This window comes from Pipra filicauda, unplaced genomic scaffold (genome assembly GCF_003945595.2).
Source record: "Pipra filicauda isolate LSUMZ 115617 unplaced genomic scaffold, ASM394559v2 scaffold2_size9829703_pilon, whole genome shotgun sequence".
Taxonomy (NCBI): domain Eukaryota; kingdom Metazoa; phylum Chordata; class Aves; order Passeriformes; family Pipridae; genus Pipra; species Pipra filicauda.
In genome coordinates this window covers 4,100,702-4,119,677 of record NW_024104421.1, presented here as the reverse complement: position 1 = coordinate 4,119,677, position 18,976 = coordinate 4,100,702, and the positions used below count along the sequence as shown (strand labels likewise).

Sequence of the window (18,976 nt, the reverse complement as noted above, 5' to 3'; positions counted from 1 at the left end):
CCGGGAAGGGGAGAAAGGGGGATGGCCGGGTCATCGTGACCCACGGGTCCCATCGTCACCCAGCCAAGGACCCCATCCCGAGCGGCGGCGGTAGGTGAGGTCCTGGGGCCACCTTGTGGCTAATGGCATGGATTGCTCTAATTTGCTTTAATTCGCTTTAATTCGCGTCTTCCTCTGCCCGCGTCACCAGAAGCCTTGGCTGCAGCGTGGTGCCCACCTGTGTCCGTCTGTGCTTCGGAAAGCTGAGCGCCGCCGGCTGCTGGCTCAGCTCTGTCCGGGCTCCAGCTTCCTCAGGGTTTCCTGGGAGCCATCCAGCTTCCCAGGGTTACGTGTCCTCTGGCTGCCCTCCTCGGATGCTGGGGCTACAGCACTTAAAACACAAGCTCTTTGATATTTATGGTTTTTTACCCAAACAGCTTGGAAACGAGGGGCCCTGTTTGTTGACATAACACACAGATTCCATTTCCACCACTCAGCTCTTCTTCCACACGCAGGAAAACCGAAATGACTGGCCCTAAAGCACCTGGAAGGCAAGTCAGCATAAAAAAGACACAGACCTGAAGAGACGAGGGAAAGCTTCCCATGATCCCTCATTTGCAAGAAGAAAACACCAATCCCTGCTTCTCTCAGACCCTGCGAGTAGCCCAGTGACTCACCACATGGATGACACTTTTGTCTGGGAGCTGGCAAGGGCTCCATCAGAAGATGCCATTGCACTCTTCACCTAGGGTACCCCAGGGCTGCCACATACAGGGGCTTACCAAACTTCCTCTCCTCTGGCCACCCTCCCATTCCACTGTGCCAGTGCAACAGAGATCCAGACCTGAAAGCCCAGCACAGCTCCGTTGACACACATCTCACCTAACATGCCATGGCCAAGGGATGCTGGTGAGACAAAACTGAGACAGAGCGGATCTAGTGGGGAAAAACGTGGATTTAATGGAATGAATGGAGAAGCTCCCAAAGTCCACACTGGAGCCATAACTCTGAGGCTCTTTGACACTCTCCATTCCAGGGTCAGTCCTTCCTTTCTGCCCACCAGAAGCCTGGGGATGCTCAGGAACACTGGTGCTTGATCTGCCCCTTCAAAGCCCTCTCCAGGGAGAGAATTAAGGTGCATTGCTAACTCCACACAGACCATCTCCATGGCTGACTCTTCCTCAGCCCTTCAAATCTTCCAGACAGGGGAGCTCAGCCCAGAAATCCTTCTCTTCTCAGCAAGTGAAGAATCCTTGTGTTATCCAACAGGTGGTAAATGCTGTATAGAAACCATCCTGGGGGAGGGGAGGGAGAGCCACACCAGTCCTAGCAATTAGATTCGAGCTCTGTCAGCGTCAGGAGGCCAGATCTGGTGGCGGGAAGGGGCTGTCCCATGCCCGGCCTGGTAGGCAAGTCCTCAAGTGGGCAGGTGAGTTGGCAGAACCTCTGGAAGGCAAAGACAGGCACTAAACACAGCTGCAAGGACAAAAGGTCATGTGGGTCCTTCCCTTCCAGTCTTGGGTTTCATTCAGCCAGCCAGGCAGGGCTGCAGGTCTGATCCCTGTATGCTCAAGATGTCCAAAACAAGGACAGTCAGCACTTCAGAAACTGAGGGGGTAAAGTCATCTTCCAAACACTTGTCCCAGGACAAGCACTGAGCACGTGAGAGATCTGAGACATGGTAGGACAGCTCTGTCCTCCATTTGCTCCAGGTCAGAGCTACAAAGCAGTCCAGAGAAAGGCTGGTGACCAAGTACATCCAGGTCAACCCCTCCATCAGCACAGGCTGCAAAGGGTGAGCCTGTGTACACAGGTTTGGCTTTAACTGGGATAGCAAGTGCACAAGGGGCTACTCTCATACCACATTACGCTGCATGGCCCTTGCCAAGCCCCTGCAACTGTGTCCACTCCTCCCTGTCTGTGATGGACACAGGGGTGAGAGCCCCATTGCTGTCACAACACATTCTTGAACATTCGCAGGGTGCAGAGAATGGGTGGGATCCTGGGAGTTCAGGACTGTTTGTGAAATCTCTCCCTGAAACCATGAGCCATGGCAGGGATGGGATGCCCATCTGGAGCAAGGTCTGACTTTCCAGATCCCTGCCTCTCAATGAGATCTAGTGCAGCCAGCAATGGATCCCAGCAGCTCTGGAAGCAGGGCAGATCCAGGGCACTGAGACTGTGATGGGAACTCCAAATCTCCAGTGATCCCCTCCACTCTGTCCCTATGGCCTCAGCCACAGACTGGTGAACTCAGATGACCACAATGCTCAGAGCATCTGGAGCTTTCTCAGAGCAAGTCCTCAAGACTCAGTTAAGGGCAACATGGAGATTATCTTTGTCCTCTCCATCTAATGACCTTTTTCCAATTAGTACTTGCAAAGAGACAGAAGCAATAAAAAAAGGGCATGAAGAGGTAACAGCCAGCTTGGAGCAGCCCTCTAGCAACACAGAACTTAAAAATCCAAGTCTCTTATAGCAATGGACTCATTCAAGAGATTTATTCTGGGCTCCCTGCTAATTAACCAGCAACACACAAATGATCCCCCTGCAAGGCTGGACTTCAACACGGAAGCACAGCCCATGCCCTGGTCCCAGAGCACCAACCTCACCTCTCTGAGGGAGCCTTTGATGGTGGAGAGTTTGTAGATGATCCAGAGAGGGATGCACACCATGGAGGAGAGGGCCAGCAGCCAGCCCAGGGTGTCACCCCACCACGGGTACACATACTTCTTGTTGTAAGTCAGCGGGGTGTATTTGATCAAAGAAAACAAGAAGGTTGCCTGGCAAGGTGAAAGAGTAAAAGAAAAAAAAAGAGAAAGAAAATCAACACCGTGAGCCAAGAGAGGTCTTCCTGGTGAGTACACACCTGCACAGTGTTGTGGTAACAAAGAGCAACCCAGGACAGCAACAGACAAGCTTTGCTGGGACAGCCCCCACAGGCAGTACCAGGCATAGCACCAAGAAGCTCACCCCACCAGCAAACACCTCTATCACAGCTGATTCAGGCCGCACTCCCCCTTGTTCAGCACCTCATCTGCCCCCCAAAGCTCCAAGCATATAGAACAAGAGGCTCCCATAGTACAGGCCGCATAACCCCCTACACTCATGCACATCCCTCTCCATGTATGCAGGTGTCTGTTTCTCAGAGGCACCCAGCTCTGCCCATCTTCCTCCCCACAGCTCCTTTTCCTGTGGGCCCTCACCATGCAGACAGCTGGGGTGATGAAAAGCCAGCAGTATTTGATGATGGGCCATGGCCGGTAGCCAATCATATCCTCAATGTTGTCGTAGAAACGCTCAGCACCTGTGGAAGAGGGGAAGGATGGGATACCTCACTGCTACCAGGGAAGTAGGGCAGTGGGGTCTGCAGGGCCCTGCTGCACCACTGTTGGGGTGCTCCCCAGAAGATGAGGCAGTAGCCTCAGCATTGCAAACAGTCCTCTTGGGGAGCTCGTCAGGAGTGTGGCCAGGTTCATGCTTTGTCCTGGACTAACTTCCTCTCTCCCCAGAACAGTCCAGTGGGTCAGCAGGGCCAGCCTCTCATCATCTCCAAGGCTAGGACCTGAACCCAGGTTTCACTCGTCCCTTGTGAGCGTCAAGGCTAGGAGAGGGCTCTCAAAAGTGTTTGAGGGTCTCTCTATATACAGGCTGGGAAAAGATTTTTCAGACAGTTGCAAGTCTCCAACAAAGGAAGGCCTCAAAAGCAGGAGCACATAGGAACATGCAGGGGATGTCTGCCGAGCAGATGCCCCAGGGTGTTCCTGTGAGAAATCCCCCTCAGGTTGAGTCCAGGGGCACCAAAGCAAGGATTTAGATGTCTGCCTTGCGCTGCAAAGCAATTACCAAGTTGAGCGAGCTACAGACCAGCATTTTGAGACGAACCAGGCGAGAGCCTGAGAGACTAGAGCTGGGGATCCCCCCCTGGTTCATACTCACCATAGACCCAGGCGATGCAGAGAGTCTCGAAGATGGCCACAAAGAGCAGACACATGCCACTGGCAGCATAGTAATCAAAGAGCTGGAAGACATACATCCCACCCTGGGAAGGGCCAAGTGGGCAGCAAAGTGAGATGGGGAGGGAGAGAGGGAAGAGAAATCAGGCAAAGAGCAAGAGCCAGAGCAGGAAACAAACTCAGCATCTTCCCCAGAGGTGGAGGCATCTTCCTCTCTCTGGGGCAGGGTTTTAGCCAACTGCAAAGGGCCTGTCTCTTGTGCTTGAGGCCTGATGGGGACATGCAGCCACCCTGCTCTCAGGAGTCTCTGCAACCCTTCATTTCAGGGCAGGGCAGGGCAACAGACTGCCAGAGATTGTGGGGATATTTTAGGAGAAGACAAAACCAAAGCAGCTTTTGTAGCTGGAAGTGAGGATGGGAACCCCCTTAAGATACGCAATCCATCTGATTTACTTTAGGCTCCTAATTTGCAGAGGGAAGTAACTGTGTGTGCAGCCTGGCTGTTTCACTGCCCAGGTCTGCAAGGCTGCCTACAAAACAGGCAGGTGGGTAAGCCCAGGCAACGATGCTGCAGGTGCAACATCAGAAGCAGCCTTTTCAAAATTATGCCCAAATGAAAACAGAAAATGCAAAGAGCATCAGGGCAGCATCAATACACACACACATACTGGTAGGCACAGGTAAAGGTTTTAAACCAGAACAGTTTGACTCCAAGGCAATTAATCACGAGTAATACAGAGTATATCAGTATAGCAGATAAGGGGCATACTCGGGCCCACTGAGTTTCCTTACATCAAATGTTCATGTAGTTCCATTCAGAACAAAGACATTCCCCTTACCATGCAACAGGCTAGAGCTGTAAAAGGTTTGGCTTGTGTAAAGATAAGTCTATAGCCAAAATATGGGCTGTCCAGAGCTCCACCTATCAGCCTTGGCAGGAGAAGTGTCAGGACTGTGACTGGCACAAGGGGTGAGGGCTGGAAGGGAAAATGCGAATGGCATGGGCAGGGCAGGGCAGCCTCCTCAGGCTGTGCAGCAGGGTGGGACTCACCAGCAAGCTCCCGGCCCCAGCACGGACCTCACCACCCACCAGGACCCCCTCTGCCCCATCAAGTACCATGCAGGTGGTCTGAGCCCAAAATACCTCTGTGAGCATCAACAGTCCAACCAGATAGGAGATGATGGAGACCAGCAGGATGAGGGTCTCCCGGCGGTTCTTCTTGCGGAAGATGGTGGGGTACATGTCCACAAGAGCTGTGACCAGGCTCTCCACACAGACAAACTGCAAAAAGCAGAGATCCCATCTCTGTCGACCCATCCTTACCAGCCTCCCAGTCCCGGTGGATCCCCCTCAGCCGAGATGAAGCCTGTCCTGGAAAGACGGCAGCTTTTGTCTGGCAGGGAATCACTCTACACCTGCACCTTTACCTGGCTGTCCAGTCCCAGCAAAACAACCATCAGGAAGAAGAAGCACGCCCAGAGCGGGGAGAAGGGCAGCATGACCACAGCCCGAGGGTAGGCGATGAATGCCAGGCCAGGCCCTGCAGGGAGAAGGGCTTTCAGAGCGGGCAGTGCCAGGGCAGCAGCACGACACAGCTGGGGCAGACTTGCCTGAGCAGCCACCCAGCCAAGGTACAGCTTATGGCCATGCAGCCTCTCACTCCAGTTATACCTGCACTGTGCATGGAACTCAGACTCCTGGAGGGGTGGAGGAAAAGCAGGAAGGGAAGGAAGGGGACTGGCTGCATCACCATCGCAAGCTCTGGGAGCCAGGGGAAGTCTCTGAGCCCAGGAAGCACAGCACAAGCCTGGGCATACGCCATGCAGTCACCTCACCACCCTCCCTATAAGGGGCAGCAGTTGCCTAATCCCTTGCCCTTAGAGGCAGCTTAGATTAACCTCAAACCACAGCTGTTTTATCTCACTATTTCATGAGTATGCTTTTGTTTCTTCTTGGTTTTTGGAGGCAGAGAGCAAAGCTGCCCACCAGGGTGGGAACCTGCAGCTATAGCAAGGAAGGTGCCCTGCAGGCATGTTCCTGTCACTGGGGGCTCAAGGGACAGCACCCCCACAGCCCCATCCCACCACAGTCCCCACTCACCCGACTCTGCCACCTCGGCGATGGGCACACCCTGCTCCTCTGCCATGAAGCCCAGGATGGAGAAGATGGCGAAGCCAGCCACGAAGCTGGTGCCACTGTTGAGGAAGCAGAGGGCCACGCAGTCCCTGGGAGAAGGGGGCAGAGCATCAGCCAGGTGGGGGTCCAGGTATGGCCCACACCCCATGGAAGCCCCCAGGGCAGCACCAGCTCCTCTGCCCCAGCCACTGTGCCCACAGCAGGGCGTCTCTCCCAAGCACACAGCTCAGCTCAGCAGCAGGAGCTGCAGGAAGCTGCCCCAGTGTGGACAACACACCAGGATTTCCCCAGGGGAAAGTCTCACCCAAGGACAGCAGATGCATTCCACACCTAAGGTCCTTGCTCATGAGATTGTCTGAATCTGAATGCCAGGGTTTTTTTCTTTTTTTTTTCCCCCCTCTCTCTCCCCTGGTGCCTTCTGTAGCAGAGTGTACCAGAGTTTATTTTTGACTGAAAAGGGGGCATGCTTTTTTTCCTTAATAGCTTTCTCAGACCAGTTACAATCCTCTTGGTTCTCAGCACTACTAGGTATCTCCTGGTCTTTGCATTATGAGAAAAAGATAAACAGAGCCATCCAATTTATTTTCTCTGATCTTTTGTCTCTGTTTCATCTCATTCTCATCCATCTACTCTTTAAACTAAACAGCTCTTATCTATCCAATTCCTTTTCATGCTCCAGTCTCCCCAGTCCTCTTGTGACTGCAACCCTGGGGACAACAATAACATTTGCAGCATCATTCTGAGATATTCTGAACCAAACTGAACGTGCTCCTTCTGGCATCTCGTGGTCCGCTCTGACTTTATTAAATGCTGCTCTGCAAACCTAGTGTGATTTTCTGCATCAGTCTTTAGGTATCTAGCTTTTTGGGGGTTCCCTGCCCCTCCTTGAATGTTGACTAGAGAGAAAGTGCAATTCATCCAGAGCTTCTATATCATACAAATTCAGATTATTCCTTCCGAGGCGCAGCTCTTTGCATTGTCAAGGACTGCACAGCACCTAACACCATTGCTCTGCCTTGGCATTTGATTTCTAAGGCAGGAGAGACTGAAAGAGGCCAATGAATCTCCAGCTGGAAAGAAGGGTCACACTCCACCAAGCCCAGCTAACCCAATGGGAAGCCATGCCAGAACCTCATTTCTCCAGTTCTATATACTGCCTGGTTTCCATTCAAATTATATTCTGAGTCACTTTTTACAAATTCCCACTTTTTTCAAGTAGTTCCTATCCCTTCCTGGTGTTTCTTTCTCTTTTCCCTGGATGTGTGCATGACAGGTCAAACCATCCTTGGAAAGGCATGGACTGGAAGGTGTTTTCCAGCCATCCAGCAGGTGGGAAGAGGTGTCAAGATAGAGAGAAACATGCAGAAAATGGCCAGAGGAAAGAGTTCTCTGCAGATTTGCACTTGAAAAAGTGAAGAGCCAGGGAACACTGAAGAATTTCCTAACTGTCCCAGAAAACAAGAAATGGTTTATGCTGTTTGGTACTTTCTTGGACCACTGCCATTTGAATAATGGTTCCTCCTCCCCACATCCTTTCCTGTTCCAGGTCACTGAAGGTTACCCTGGGCCTGGCATAAAAGAGTGGGGCACCATGCTGCTGTCCCTCTGCCCTTTTATAGCCTGGTTCTGTCTGTCTGCCTATCCAAATCAAGTCTGGAGACCACAGGACTGACTCATTGAAACTGGGTCCATGCCTGGGAATAGGCATGTTCTGAAACTAAGAACAATTTTCCTAGAAAAGCCAAATAGCATAAAGGGTCTCTGTGCAAACGGACATCCCTCCCCTTACCACAGCATCTCCCAGCTGCAGTTACTGAAGCCCTTTACAACCTCGCTGCTGAGCAGTCCCTGTCATCATCCCCATGCTACACATTAGACTGGAGGTGCAAAGGGCTAGTGTCCAAGGACATGTAGCAGGCCAGAGATAGATCCATTATCTCTTCTTTTCCTGTGGCTTTTTCTCTCAAAACTGAATCTGGGAGATGGGACATGGAAAGAAAGAGGAGTCCCAGCCCACCTGCTTTTGGAGAGGCACCCCTGCAGCTGGAATCAACTTCTCCTAGGGTGAAGAGAGAGAAAGATGCCAAGCAAGGATCATGTAGCAGTGGTCTGCCTGGACCTTCCATGGCAACAACCACAATTTTGAGTTTAAAAGATAGGGGGAGAACCCAGTGCCGGGAGCAACAGAATCAGCAGAGAAACGGTGGGAGGAGAGGTGGGCAGGTCTACCTAGAGGTGTCCTCTTTCCTCTCACACTACCCTTTTACCCCTGGGGATGCAGCTCCAGGTGCTGAATACACCTACTGCAAAATGAGGGTATTTTCACCTGACCACTTCAACCTGGCAGCCTGATTCTATTTGGCAACCTGCCCATTTCTGTTCATGCAGCCCAGCATGCAAGAAACAGAAGTCACCTCTGCAGGCTTAATATGCAGGTAGCACATAGGAACCCAGAGCACTGACAGCTGTGCAAGTCACTGGGTCCAAGTGAACCACGGAGCGATAAATCACAAGGTGAAAGGGGTCCAGTCTACAGCCATTTAAGATCTCACGGCTCTGCCTCCCCTACTGCTACTTGTGCATCCATGTAATAGGGGAGGTTGTCATTTGGGCTGGGGTCACAAAGCTGGCGAAGAGGATCTAACTTTGTTGGGTGTGGAAGAGGGGATTTGTCAAACATGGCACAGACAGAAAAGTCCCTTGGGTAGAAAGCACAGAGAGCTGGATTTGGGGCAAAAACACCTGGAAAGAGTCTTCCTACACCTTGAGTAGGAACAGAAATCATGACACTTCAGAAGGTCAGTAGCCTCCAGCAGTTCACCAGCCTCTGCACGCTGATGTTCAGGGAGGGGAAGGCTCTAGGCAGCAGAGCCATGCTCCAGTTACCTGTAGCAGTTGTTATGGTATTTGTTATAGCTGCCCAGAGCCGTCAGGCATCCCAGACAAATTGCATACGAAAAGAAGATCTGAGTGCCTGCATCCATCCAGACCTGCAAGGGAGATGTAAACAGAGGTGAGAAGACAAGGCCAGCGCAGACACTGCACAGATGCGAAGAGGCAGAGCCTGGAGGCTGCTGTAAGCAGCAGAAAGGCCAGGGACTGGGAGGTCAGCAGTACTCAGCACGTAGACAAGCCTTCTCTAGAGGCAGGTTGTGTGCCAGGAATTACAGTGCTCAGTGAGGCACCCAGGGGGCCTAAGAGTGCCAAAGGGAAGGAATGCATCAGGAGCCTTGTCAACCCACATCCCATGTAGCTCTTCATCACCTCTTTCTTTCTCTGACAAATCTGCAGAATCCTGCAACTGTGGAGAGCCTTCCAGCAGGGAGAGACTGGATAAATACTTCCCATGAGAGCTGAGGGAGCCTTCTGCTACCAGAGAAGGGGAACTTGATTTGGGTAAGCTTGGTCTCCCACTGAGTAGCATGGATACAGCTTCTGGTGGTGGCCCTTTTCTCCAAGACCTAATGGAAAGGCTCCAATACTTAAAAGAAAATTAGCTGGGGAGGAGAGGAGTACTAGACATAAACAGTTGTTTGCAAAAGACAGCTCCTAAAAGAAAATGCAAAACCACTGTTATTCCCATGAGGCGCTTTGCTCTCACTGTCAATAACACATCCCAGTGCTCCAAGGCTGACATTTGTCAATGCCAAATTTGATCTGAAAGCCTAGCTGTGTGCAGTCACCAATGCAACCACTGTCACTGCCTTCTGCAGAGAACAGCAAAAGCGGGAACCAACAGCGAGGAATGAAGCAATGACAAACATTATTTAATAAACCTCTGTTTTCTAAGGTCTTTTTTCCCAAGGGGTTTATAAAACAGAGATGAGACAATAATCCAACCACTGCTGAAGGGTAGCCACATTCTTTAGACAAAAGATAAGCTAGTCAGGAAAGAAAAGCAGAAGAAAAGTATCACTGGGACAACTTTATGAGAAAAGTCTCCATTTGGCTATACGGTCCTCTCCCAGCAGTGCCACCCTCAGACAAATGCGAGCCTTGCCCCAGGACCCCTCTGAGAAGAACAGGTGTTAATGGAAAGCACCACGTTGGTTTTGATGACTTCAAATCACACTTGTACCTGTCAGCCAAGGTCTCATGTCCTGAGGCAATGGTCAGCTTGGCAGCACCTGCCCAGCCACCCCTGTTGCTCAGGCCACCCTTACCAAAGCACTGTTCTGACCTTCCTCTTCCATACTGGCCAAAGTGCGATCGTGTGGCAAGAGGTTTGGTTTCATATTTACCTCTTCCCCTTCCTGGGCTGATAGGCCTCATGAAGGCATGCTAGGGTACCATTAGCTGTGGTTTTTCTGGAGGAAATTCCAGGTTTAGCTCAAGGCACAGACACACAGAATGAATCCTCTCCCTGCCCACTGATGCAAACCCCAGCAAGGCTGTCCACAGGGAGAGAAAGAGAAGCATTGCTAGGGCTGGATTTGGTGAAACTGCTCTCCCTGACTTTCCTGCAAGCAACCTAATGTTTGACCCCACATCCTCCACTTTGGTCCATGGAAATCCTGGACTTTGGGTTTCAGATCAAAAAGGGAGTGAGATCAAGTCTCTGATTTGTAGAATGGGAAGGGACAGGTGATGAGGTGGGACTGGAACACCTAGTTCAAGGCACTGGGAAGTCGGAAAAGTGATTGACCTCAGTATATTTTACTCTTTTTGGAGGAGATGAATGGGAAGATGTGTTTAGAGAGCAGAGTATTAGTTATTTTTCTCATTTCAAAAATACTAGAAAAAGATCAAAGCCCTTTAAAAAATTGATTCCTAAAGCATCACTGTGCTTGTGGGCAGTAAGGGCACAGTTTTCACTCTGCAGCTACCTTTTAGGCACAGCAAGGCACTGAGGTGAGCTGGACCAGCTGACACCTTTGCATCAATAATTTAAACATCTTTGCACAGATTGGGGTGAAATGTTTTGTTAGGTTTGCTTTTTATTTTGCTAGTTATTGCTAGAGCTCTTGTTTTTCATCAAATTCCAGCTCAAAACACACCCTTTCATGGGGTTTGTAGCTCTTGTAGTTTAATTTGTCAAGATAAGACTTTTGTCATTAAACTGCCTACCCCACACTTGTTGTAACATTAGACCCAGTTGACAAGTTTCAACCAGATTTAACAGTTGTTAGAAACCTCAAGAATATCAACTACCTATGAATTTCACAACAGTTAGGGAACAGGAAAAAAACAGGAACTCAGGGTCCCCACTGAGCAGAAAGCTACAGGGAGGAAGAGTCAACCAGTGTTAAATATCAGATAAATCACACAAACGAGAGACATGAGAAATACCCCTGGGGCAGGAAAAGAACTGCTGCTTTACCATCCGTGGTAGAAGCCAAATATCAAGACACCAAGCTTCATTAGCTCCGTGGCTTATGAAGTGGCTCATTTCTAAAATCCCCGACTGTGTAGCAGAGACCAGCACGGGGTCTGTGGGCTCCCCACTTTGCTGCATGCTCTGGGAGGCACACCGGACTGTGTGGGAGTCCAGCCCCAAAGGGATATCTTTGGGGAATACAGGACCTGCCTTAGCATATGCTCCCATTTGAAGCAAGGCAGCCTGTAGCTGAAACTGTAAATAAAGCTAAGCTTGACTTGCAGAGCTTATGATCCTACTTAGTCAGCATGACTGTGAGCACCAGCTCAGGCTGTGCGCACATTATTTCATGTTTTAAAAGGTTACTACAGCTCTTGGGCCAGAAACCAAGACACATTTATGACCTTCCCAGCCTCCTTGCAGTTCCCAAAATCAATGGGGGTCAGTGGGATGCAACAAGACATGCTCCTGACCCACTAGTGATGGAGTTTAGCAGCAGCAGCAATTCCCAGGACTGTAGGAACAGTGGGGTTGGAAGAGGACCCAGCCTCCTCCAGCCTCTCACCAAAGGCAGTGCTGCCCGTCCAGCCCCATGGGCTCACGGGGGCTACACAGACCACTCACTTCAGCAAATAGCTGAAAAAAATCTTTCCTTCCCAACCTGCTGCCTCTGCTCATTTCTCTCCCTGCAGTGACTCAGAAAAATGTTTCTTTCAACTGTTCCCAGACCTCTCTGACTAAAGGGGCTCGCTGGGGTCAGACAGGGCTCTCTTTCCACTGCAGATAAAAACATCCTCTGGCTGCTGCTCCCAAAGAGACTGGTAAAGTTTATCCTGTTCAGATTTCATTGGCATATTGGCAGCATGGGTATTTTGATTTTATTCTTGTCTGCAGTTTTCTAAGCTATCCAGTTCATTTAATTCAAAATTCAATTTCTTTGAACATGTTGTTGAGTTTGTAATAACCTCCTGCTCTCAGTTTTTAGCCAAAACCTTTACACCTGAGCTGCAGTTATCCAAGATGGTTATAGCCATTCCTTTGTCCCTTAATTTTCTCGGCAATATTTGCTTTATTACTTGTACTGAAATTTAATAGCGCCCTGTACTGAAACAGATCCTTCCTTAGGAAGATCTCAAAGCACTTACAACAGTAAAGACCATTTTTGAGCAAATGTTACTGAACCCCAGTGTATGCCATACATCAAATACAGGTGCCATGCTGAGAGCATCCCCATCAGCAGGCAGTGATGATACAGCAGAGGGTGGGTACATGCTGTGTGGAGAGTCACACTCGGTGTAATGCAGAGCAGAGAACAAAAACCACCCAGGTCTTGAGCTACAGTTCAACCAGCATTTCTTTTGCTCACAACATCATGGCTCACAAGTCAGCCTGTGGTGCTGGCACTACCCACCAGCCACCCACTGCACCAGACAAACATATCACTCAAGTCTTAAAAGGGGAGATCGTGATTCCTAAGGTTTTGCTGCAAGACTCCCGGAGCACCATTTCCAGATGATTGCCTTTCCCCCTTCGCTCAGGACTAGCCCACAGGCCCCAGCCCCAAGACACAGCCCACACCCCACAGCACTGCAGCAGCACAGAGCTGTGCAGCCCTGGGGCCCTGCTGCACAGGCCAGGCTTTCCCTCATTCCCATTTATCCCAGGAGAGAGGAGGCAAGGAACAAGTCACTGTCATTTCTGTAAAATGTTCCTGGTCCTTCTGTCCAGCCAACACTCAGCCAAGCATCATGTTCCCAGTCCCAAGCCCCAGCTCTGCTTAGAAAATACATCCTTAGGCTCCTTGGGAATGGGGGACGGGGGCTTTCTTTCCCACTTAATCTCCCTGTGTCAGCACTGAAGGCCCTCATAATCCCCATCGGAGACCACTGACCTCATGTCACTCCCACAACTCAGGAAACTGCAGACCCATAGGGACACTTTACAACCAGCAGGGCCCTTCCACCACTGGGGTTTCTTTAAACACCACAAGAAAACAAATAGGTTTCTGGTTCATCCCCAAAAATGCAGCTGCCTGCCCCAGGGAGGTGTGAAGGGGCAAGGAGTGCTCCGAGGGATGCTCCTTGCTGCCTGGGAAGCTGGGCTTTATGGTCCTCCATGCCCTGCTGCTTGTGGGCAGACAGACAGACAGCTTTATTCCTTCCTGCTATGTCAGCTCTGAGATCAGACTCAGCAGGGCTGCACGGCTGTGGCCAGACAGCCACCCGAGTCCCATGCTGGCAGGGCTGGGAAGAGGCGTGGGAGGAGGAGGAGGAAGCCCTGCAAGGTAAATACAGCTGTGGTTCACCCCACGTGGATGCATTGCTCCAGCAAGGCGGAGATGATTCCAGCCCTGAGCCCCTTTGGCATTGCTGCGCGGGCTACGGGCTCTTCCTCCCTGCTGCCCGGTACCTGCCCTCTGTCCCCCAGGAAGAGTGTCAGCAGTGCCCGGTCTTGCAGACCCTCTGCCAGGGCATGAGGGCACACGGTGGGAGCAAGAACAGCGTGCCAGGGCAGCCCAGCTGGTGCACGTGTCCACACACAGCAACAGCGGTTTGTCCTCCGGCACGAAAACAAACTCTCCGGCCGCCAGGAAGGGGAGGCGGGGGGCCGGCAACAGCACAAACCCAGCACACAGGGCCGAGTCAAAGGCCTGCTGGGAAAACAATAAATAAGGGGAACAAATAATATTTAGCAAGCCCATGGTCGCCCTCCCCTCTCGCTGGGAAGCAGCAGCTCTTGCTGGCCATGGAGCAGCATCAGGAAGGGCCTGAATTTGGAGAGGATTTGGGGCTCTGACCCCTTCCCCAGCATGGCTACAGGGGCCCTTGGTCACAGCCCTGCAAGATGCACACACCTCTCATCCTCCCTGTGGTGGCCTAAGAGGCTTATCCTCAGCACAGCCTCAGCAGTAAGAGCTGCTCCAGTCCAAACCATGAGCCAGCCATCAGCATTCTCCCTCTCCAGCCACAGGCAGACAGACCCCCCCAAAAAAACTGGGGGCATCTTCTTCTCTTGCCTCCCCTTCCTGTCATACCTGTTGGGAAGCAAAACCCCCGGGGGAAAACTGCAGGGGCAAACGCTGCTCCAAAAAACAACCATCGGGGAAATGGGTGAAAGGAAATGAGAGGAATGTAGGGAAGGATATTTGAAAAGTAATGCACACTTCTGCTGGCCCTCGGCACCTCTGGCGCTTTCTTGCCCCCAGGACTGGGATACAGCCTCCAAATTCAAGGGCCTTCAGCACATCTGGGGTGGCTGGAAAACAGCTTGTCACAGAAAGTTCTTCCTTTATCTAAAGACTGGATAAAGTGCAAGCACATACAGCAAGGTGGAAGGGGTTCTGGAAATTTCAAGAGGAAAACAAGAGTGGGAGGTTTTGAGAATCATTCGCTTCTTTTCCAGAGACAGATATGCTCAGAGGCTGCTGAATTTACCTCCTTCTCCATTCTCACTCATTAAATTTAATGAAATTTAGCTAAAATCACTTGAGATTTGATATGAGTGAAAGGAGACTGTTACATTTCTTCTCTTTAAAGCAAACCCAAACACCCAGCTGGCACTTTCTACATCAAGCCCATCAGTCCTCACTTTAAATCTGTCTATTTAAACAGTGCCTGGCAGTGGTATGAAAGCATCAAGCAACAGAGAGCCTGCCAGCATCTGAGAAAAGTTCTTTAATTGACAATTTTCACACACTTAAGCCTTATTCCTCTCTGAGTTCCTCTCATTTCAGCTTATCACTAGTGGATTGCACTAGTGATCGTTCTCCTTAATCATATTCATAAATTTCCAGTATTTTCTACTGAAATAGATAATTGATAAAACTGATAATTGCAAAGGGTGGAGTGAACAAAAGTAGAAATGGTAGACGACCCCATGAGTCCCTTTTGGTTAAAACACAACCTGTTCTATGAAATAAGAAGGAACCTTCTGGAGCACAGAAAATGCAATCAAGATGGGGGAAAAAACTTTGGACTTAGTTATGGCTGACGTGCTAATATCATAATATTAACTATTATACATATAAAAAACTAACTGTGGGGTTGTTTTTCTGGTTTTTTTTCGCTTGGAGGCACACAGTTCAAAATTGATGATCTCTGGTGGTTTTGCTGTTATCTGCTTGTATTTGAGTGGAACTGGACTTCATTATTCAAAACTTTTCTGTTTCTCTGTATAGTCTGATCTACCTGTCAAATGCGATTCATTTACCATTTTAATTATAAGCATTTCATAGATTTAGAAAATGAAGGTGCAGTAAGATTTAGAGCACTGTAGACTTCATGGCCAGAAGAGACTACCATCAATCAGCTTGCCTGACTCTCATAGGCAGGATTTCCCGGTTCTGTCCAAGGTCATTTGGCAGGTGAAAAGCAATGATTTCCCCACACAACAGCCTGATATTCTGACACTTAATCACATCTGCTGCTGCTCCCTTGGTAGAATCTGATAAATAATTCATCCCCTCTTTTCACCTAGTTTTTCATACAACTTAGAGGAGTTTTGATTTTGTCCCCTTGTGTATTGTTTGCCCTTTGTTTAAACCTCCCCTTGAGAAGCCTTTATCATAAGGTTCAGATTGCAGAGGGTGTTCCTAATTTTTTTTTTTTAACTTCCAGAATCCCTTCCCAGGCACTAAAGAATCCTCCATTGTGCCGGGCAGTGCAGGACTGTGGGTAAACAGCTCACTGTCCTATGAGCACAAATCAAGTATAATCGACTTGGTCCCAAGGGGATGGTAGGACTCACACTGTCCCTACACAGACAAAGGGGGGCACAGACACACACTCCTGGGGCTTGGGGCACTAAACCTTCCCTCTCTGATGGGAAAATGAAAGAGAAGCCTCAAGCCTTGCTACTCAGTTCAGTAGGGTGGTTAAAGCTCGCTGGAGGAAGGCAACCACTGCTGCCGACTCCTGCTTTTCCCACAGAAGTGAAGCATTCACTGGGGAATGATGGAGTTGGGGAGGGAGGGACGAAGGAGCAGATTTTCCTTTCCCTGGTTCATCAGAGTTTTCCTCTTGCTCTGAAGGGTTACTCTGCTTTTCCACCGGCACATTAGCATTTTCCAGGCTGGAAGGAAACTGTGCTTCTAAAGCTCAGCTGTAATTGAAAAAGTTTGCCAGGACAGACCTAATGAGGACACAACTAGTACCAACCATGCCACGCCTGAGGTGGTTTAATTCAGTCCCCTGGGCAACACAGCCACAGTAACAACAGGACTTTTCATAAGGGAAGGAGCACCATTTGAAAATATTATTTCATTTCAGAAGCCTCTTGCACCTCATCAGCATGAATCGAGACACAAACACTGCAAACACAGACCTGTCCTAACCCCCTTCCAAGCCTTGCTGCACCTTCATGCCGAGGGAACAGCTGTCCTCCCCACCTCCTGTCCACAGACAAAATAGAGAAAGAGAGGAGCTGGCACTGTAAAACAGGCTTCTCACCCCATGCTCAGACACAGCCCTGACCAGAGAGCGACTTCCAGAAAGCTGAGTAGGAACTCTGAGTCTTTCCCATGATAAAAACCAGACTGCCTGAAGCTGGAAACCGGACACTTGTGTTTACCTCCCCGGATCAGAAGCTGTAAGTCAAACTGACTTGCACGGAGCCACGATGCACCCTGGGCACAGGCAGAGCCCGGGGATGACCTGAAGCCTCTGACACACTGCTATACCCCCCTGCCCCCAGGGAAGAGGCATCCTCTCTCCTCCCTCAGGGAGGGCAGGATCAGCTGGAGCTGTACCTCCCCCAGCACTTACGTTCTCATTCACAAAATTAATAACCAAGGCAACACTGGTGCTGGACTAGAAAGAGTTAATGAGGTTACCAAGGGTTTTGCTGGCCTATTTTCCAAGCAGGCACCCTTTAATCTCCTTTGGAAACACCTTCACACAAAGGCTGGTACAGCAGCTCAGCTGGAGCCAGGATTTAACGTGGAAGAACTTGTCCCAAAGAGATTAAAAGCAGCAGTCGGGCGCTGACCCTCCTGTCAAACAGGCAAGAATTTCTCACCAGGGATGGGAAGGCAAGGAGGGCAGCCAGATCCCGGGGACTGCTGCTGCAGCATGCCACGGCTCCCACCATCCATGCATCCGGCATGCTTCCCCAGGAAGCTGAAGCAAACATGTCAGGAGCGGGGCTCAACCCCACAAGCTGCCAGCACAGTGCGAAGTAACGCCCCGTGCACCGTCTGCCTTCGCAGCAGAGGAGCCTCCCCAGGAAAGGGGGGAGAAAGCTGGCACCACTCGTGATGAAGGGTTAAATCCCAGTGCCCCAGCCCCTGAGCAAGTCAGGCTCAACTCAGACAGGAAAATATGGTAACAGCACTGGAGGACAAGAAAGCAGGGACTGTCAGAGTATGCACCAATATCACAGCCCTGTCTTATGGCCACAGAGGGGGAAAAGAGAAGTCAGAAGGAAGAAATTGGAATTAAAAAAGTGGGAAAACAAAAAGGAGAGAGTGAGGGTAGCCACAGGAATCCATGCAAGCACAGCTCATCCATTCAGTCCCCCCTCCACCTTACCTGGGGGTCCCCAAGGCGACTGATGTCTGGATAAAGGTAAAAGAGGATTCCCTGGGATGCCCCGGGCAGGGAGACTCCCCTGATCAGCAGAACAATCAGCATGATGTATGGGAACGTGGCTGTGAAATACACCACCTGGGAGGGGGATGAAGGGACAAGTGTGAGAGAGCAGCATGGGCCAGAGCACCCAGTGCTGGCAGCACTGCACTGACCCCCGGGCTGGGAGAGATGGCCAGGGGACACATCAGGCTGCTTCACCCAGCACCTTCCTGTCTCCTGCAATAGAAAGAAATGCATTCTAAAATGCACCCAGAAAAATTGTCACATGCCATTTCATGTCTGGAGCCAGAGAAAACCTTTCTAGGCCCAAGAGCAATCCAGACCATGAGCCAGGCTGTCACCAGGCTAGAGGCATAGTAGCTCTACTGAAGCCAGCAGTGTAATATCTACATGCATCAGAGGAGGAGCTGCCCCCAGTATCTATTTGCACGTCCCTACTCCAAATAGTCTGAATCAAACACAGACAGTCTCTCCTCCACAGGATTTAGTAGTAAGGGTAAAGGGATGTGCAGGTAAGAGATACACTCTGAAATGTGATTGCCACCAAAGGACCACCAGGGACAGTGGGGGGTGCCCAGCTCAGGGGTGGCACCCACCTCAGCCCACTGCAGGGACTCACAGAGGCTGCCTCTGATTGACCCCTGTACAATTACCCAACACAGGTATTTCAGGCAGAGCAGGGCAGCACATCTCAGAATTGCCATCACAGATGCAGACCCAAACAGAACCTCTAACCTGTGTCCTCCTGCTTTTTATGCCACCAGCCCCATGAGCAGTGTAGATGTACTCAGGTAGGGTTGAAATTCCTTCCTCTAGCAAAGGAGCCACATCCCTCGGGGGAAAGCTGGAGGCCGGTATCCAGTAATCCTTTCAGGGACTTGACCTCTGGTAAATGTAACACTCAATTTGGGGATTACCAGGGCACTTTCAGGACTGTTTAGGCTACTTTCTGTAGCATGCCACCACAACACAACGTTGTAGTCTATGTTTCCCATACAAA

The 18,976-nt window shown here is 50.4% G+C and overlaps 1 protein-coding gene across 1 annotated transcript in view; it reads right to left on the bottom strand.

Moving 5' to 3' along the window:
• Positions 1 to 879: 879 nt before the first annotated feature.
• The window catches only part of LOC113990781 (sodium- and chloride-dependent GABA transporter 2-like), a 31,491-nt gene continuing 13,394 nt past the window's right edge, over positions 880 to 18,976 (bottom strand). Inside the window, 9 exon segments of the mRNA XM_027726508.2 lie at positions 880 to 1,425; positions 2,592 to 2,762; positions 3,186 to 3,286; positions 3,919 to 4,021; positions 5,080 to 5,217; positions 5,364 to 5,476; positions 6,037 to 6,161; positions 8,959 to 9,062; positions 17,917 to 18,051. Of these exon segments, the coding sequence (XP_027582309.1) occupies positions 1,306 to 1,425; positions 2,592 to 2,762; positions 3,186 to 3,286; positions 3,919 to 4,021; positions 5,080 to 5,217; positions 5,364 to 5,476; positions 6,037 to 6,161; positions 8,959 to 9,062; positions 17,917 to 18,051 (1,110 nt within the window). The 3' untranslated portion in view covers positions 880 to 1,305.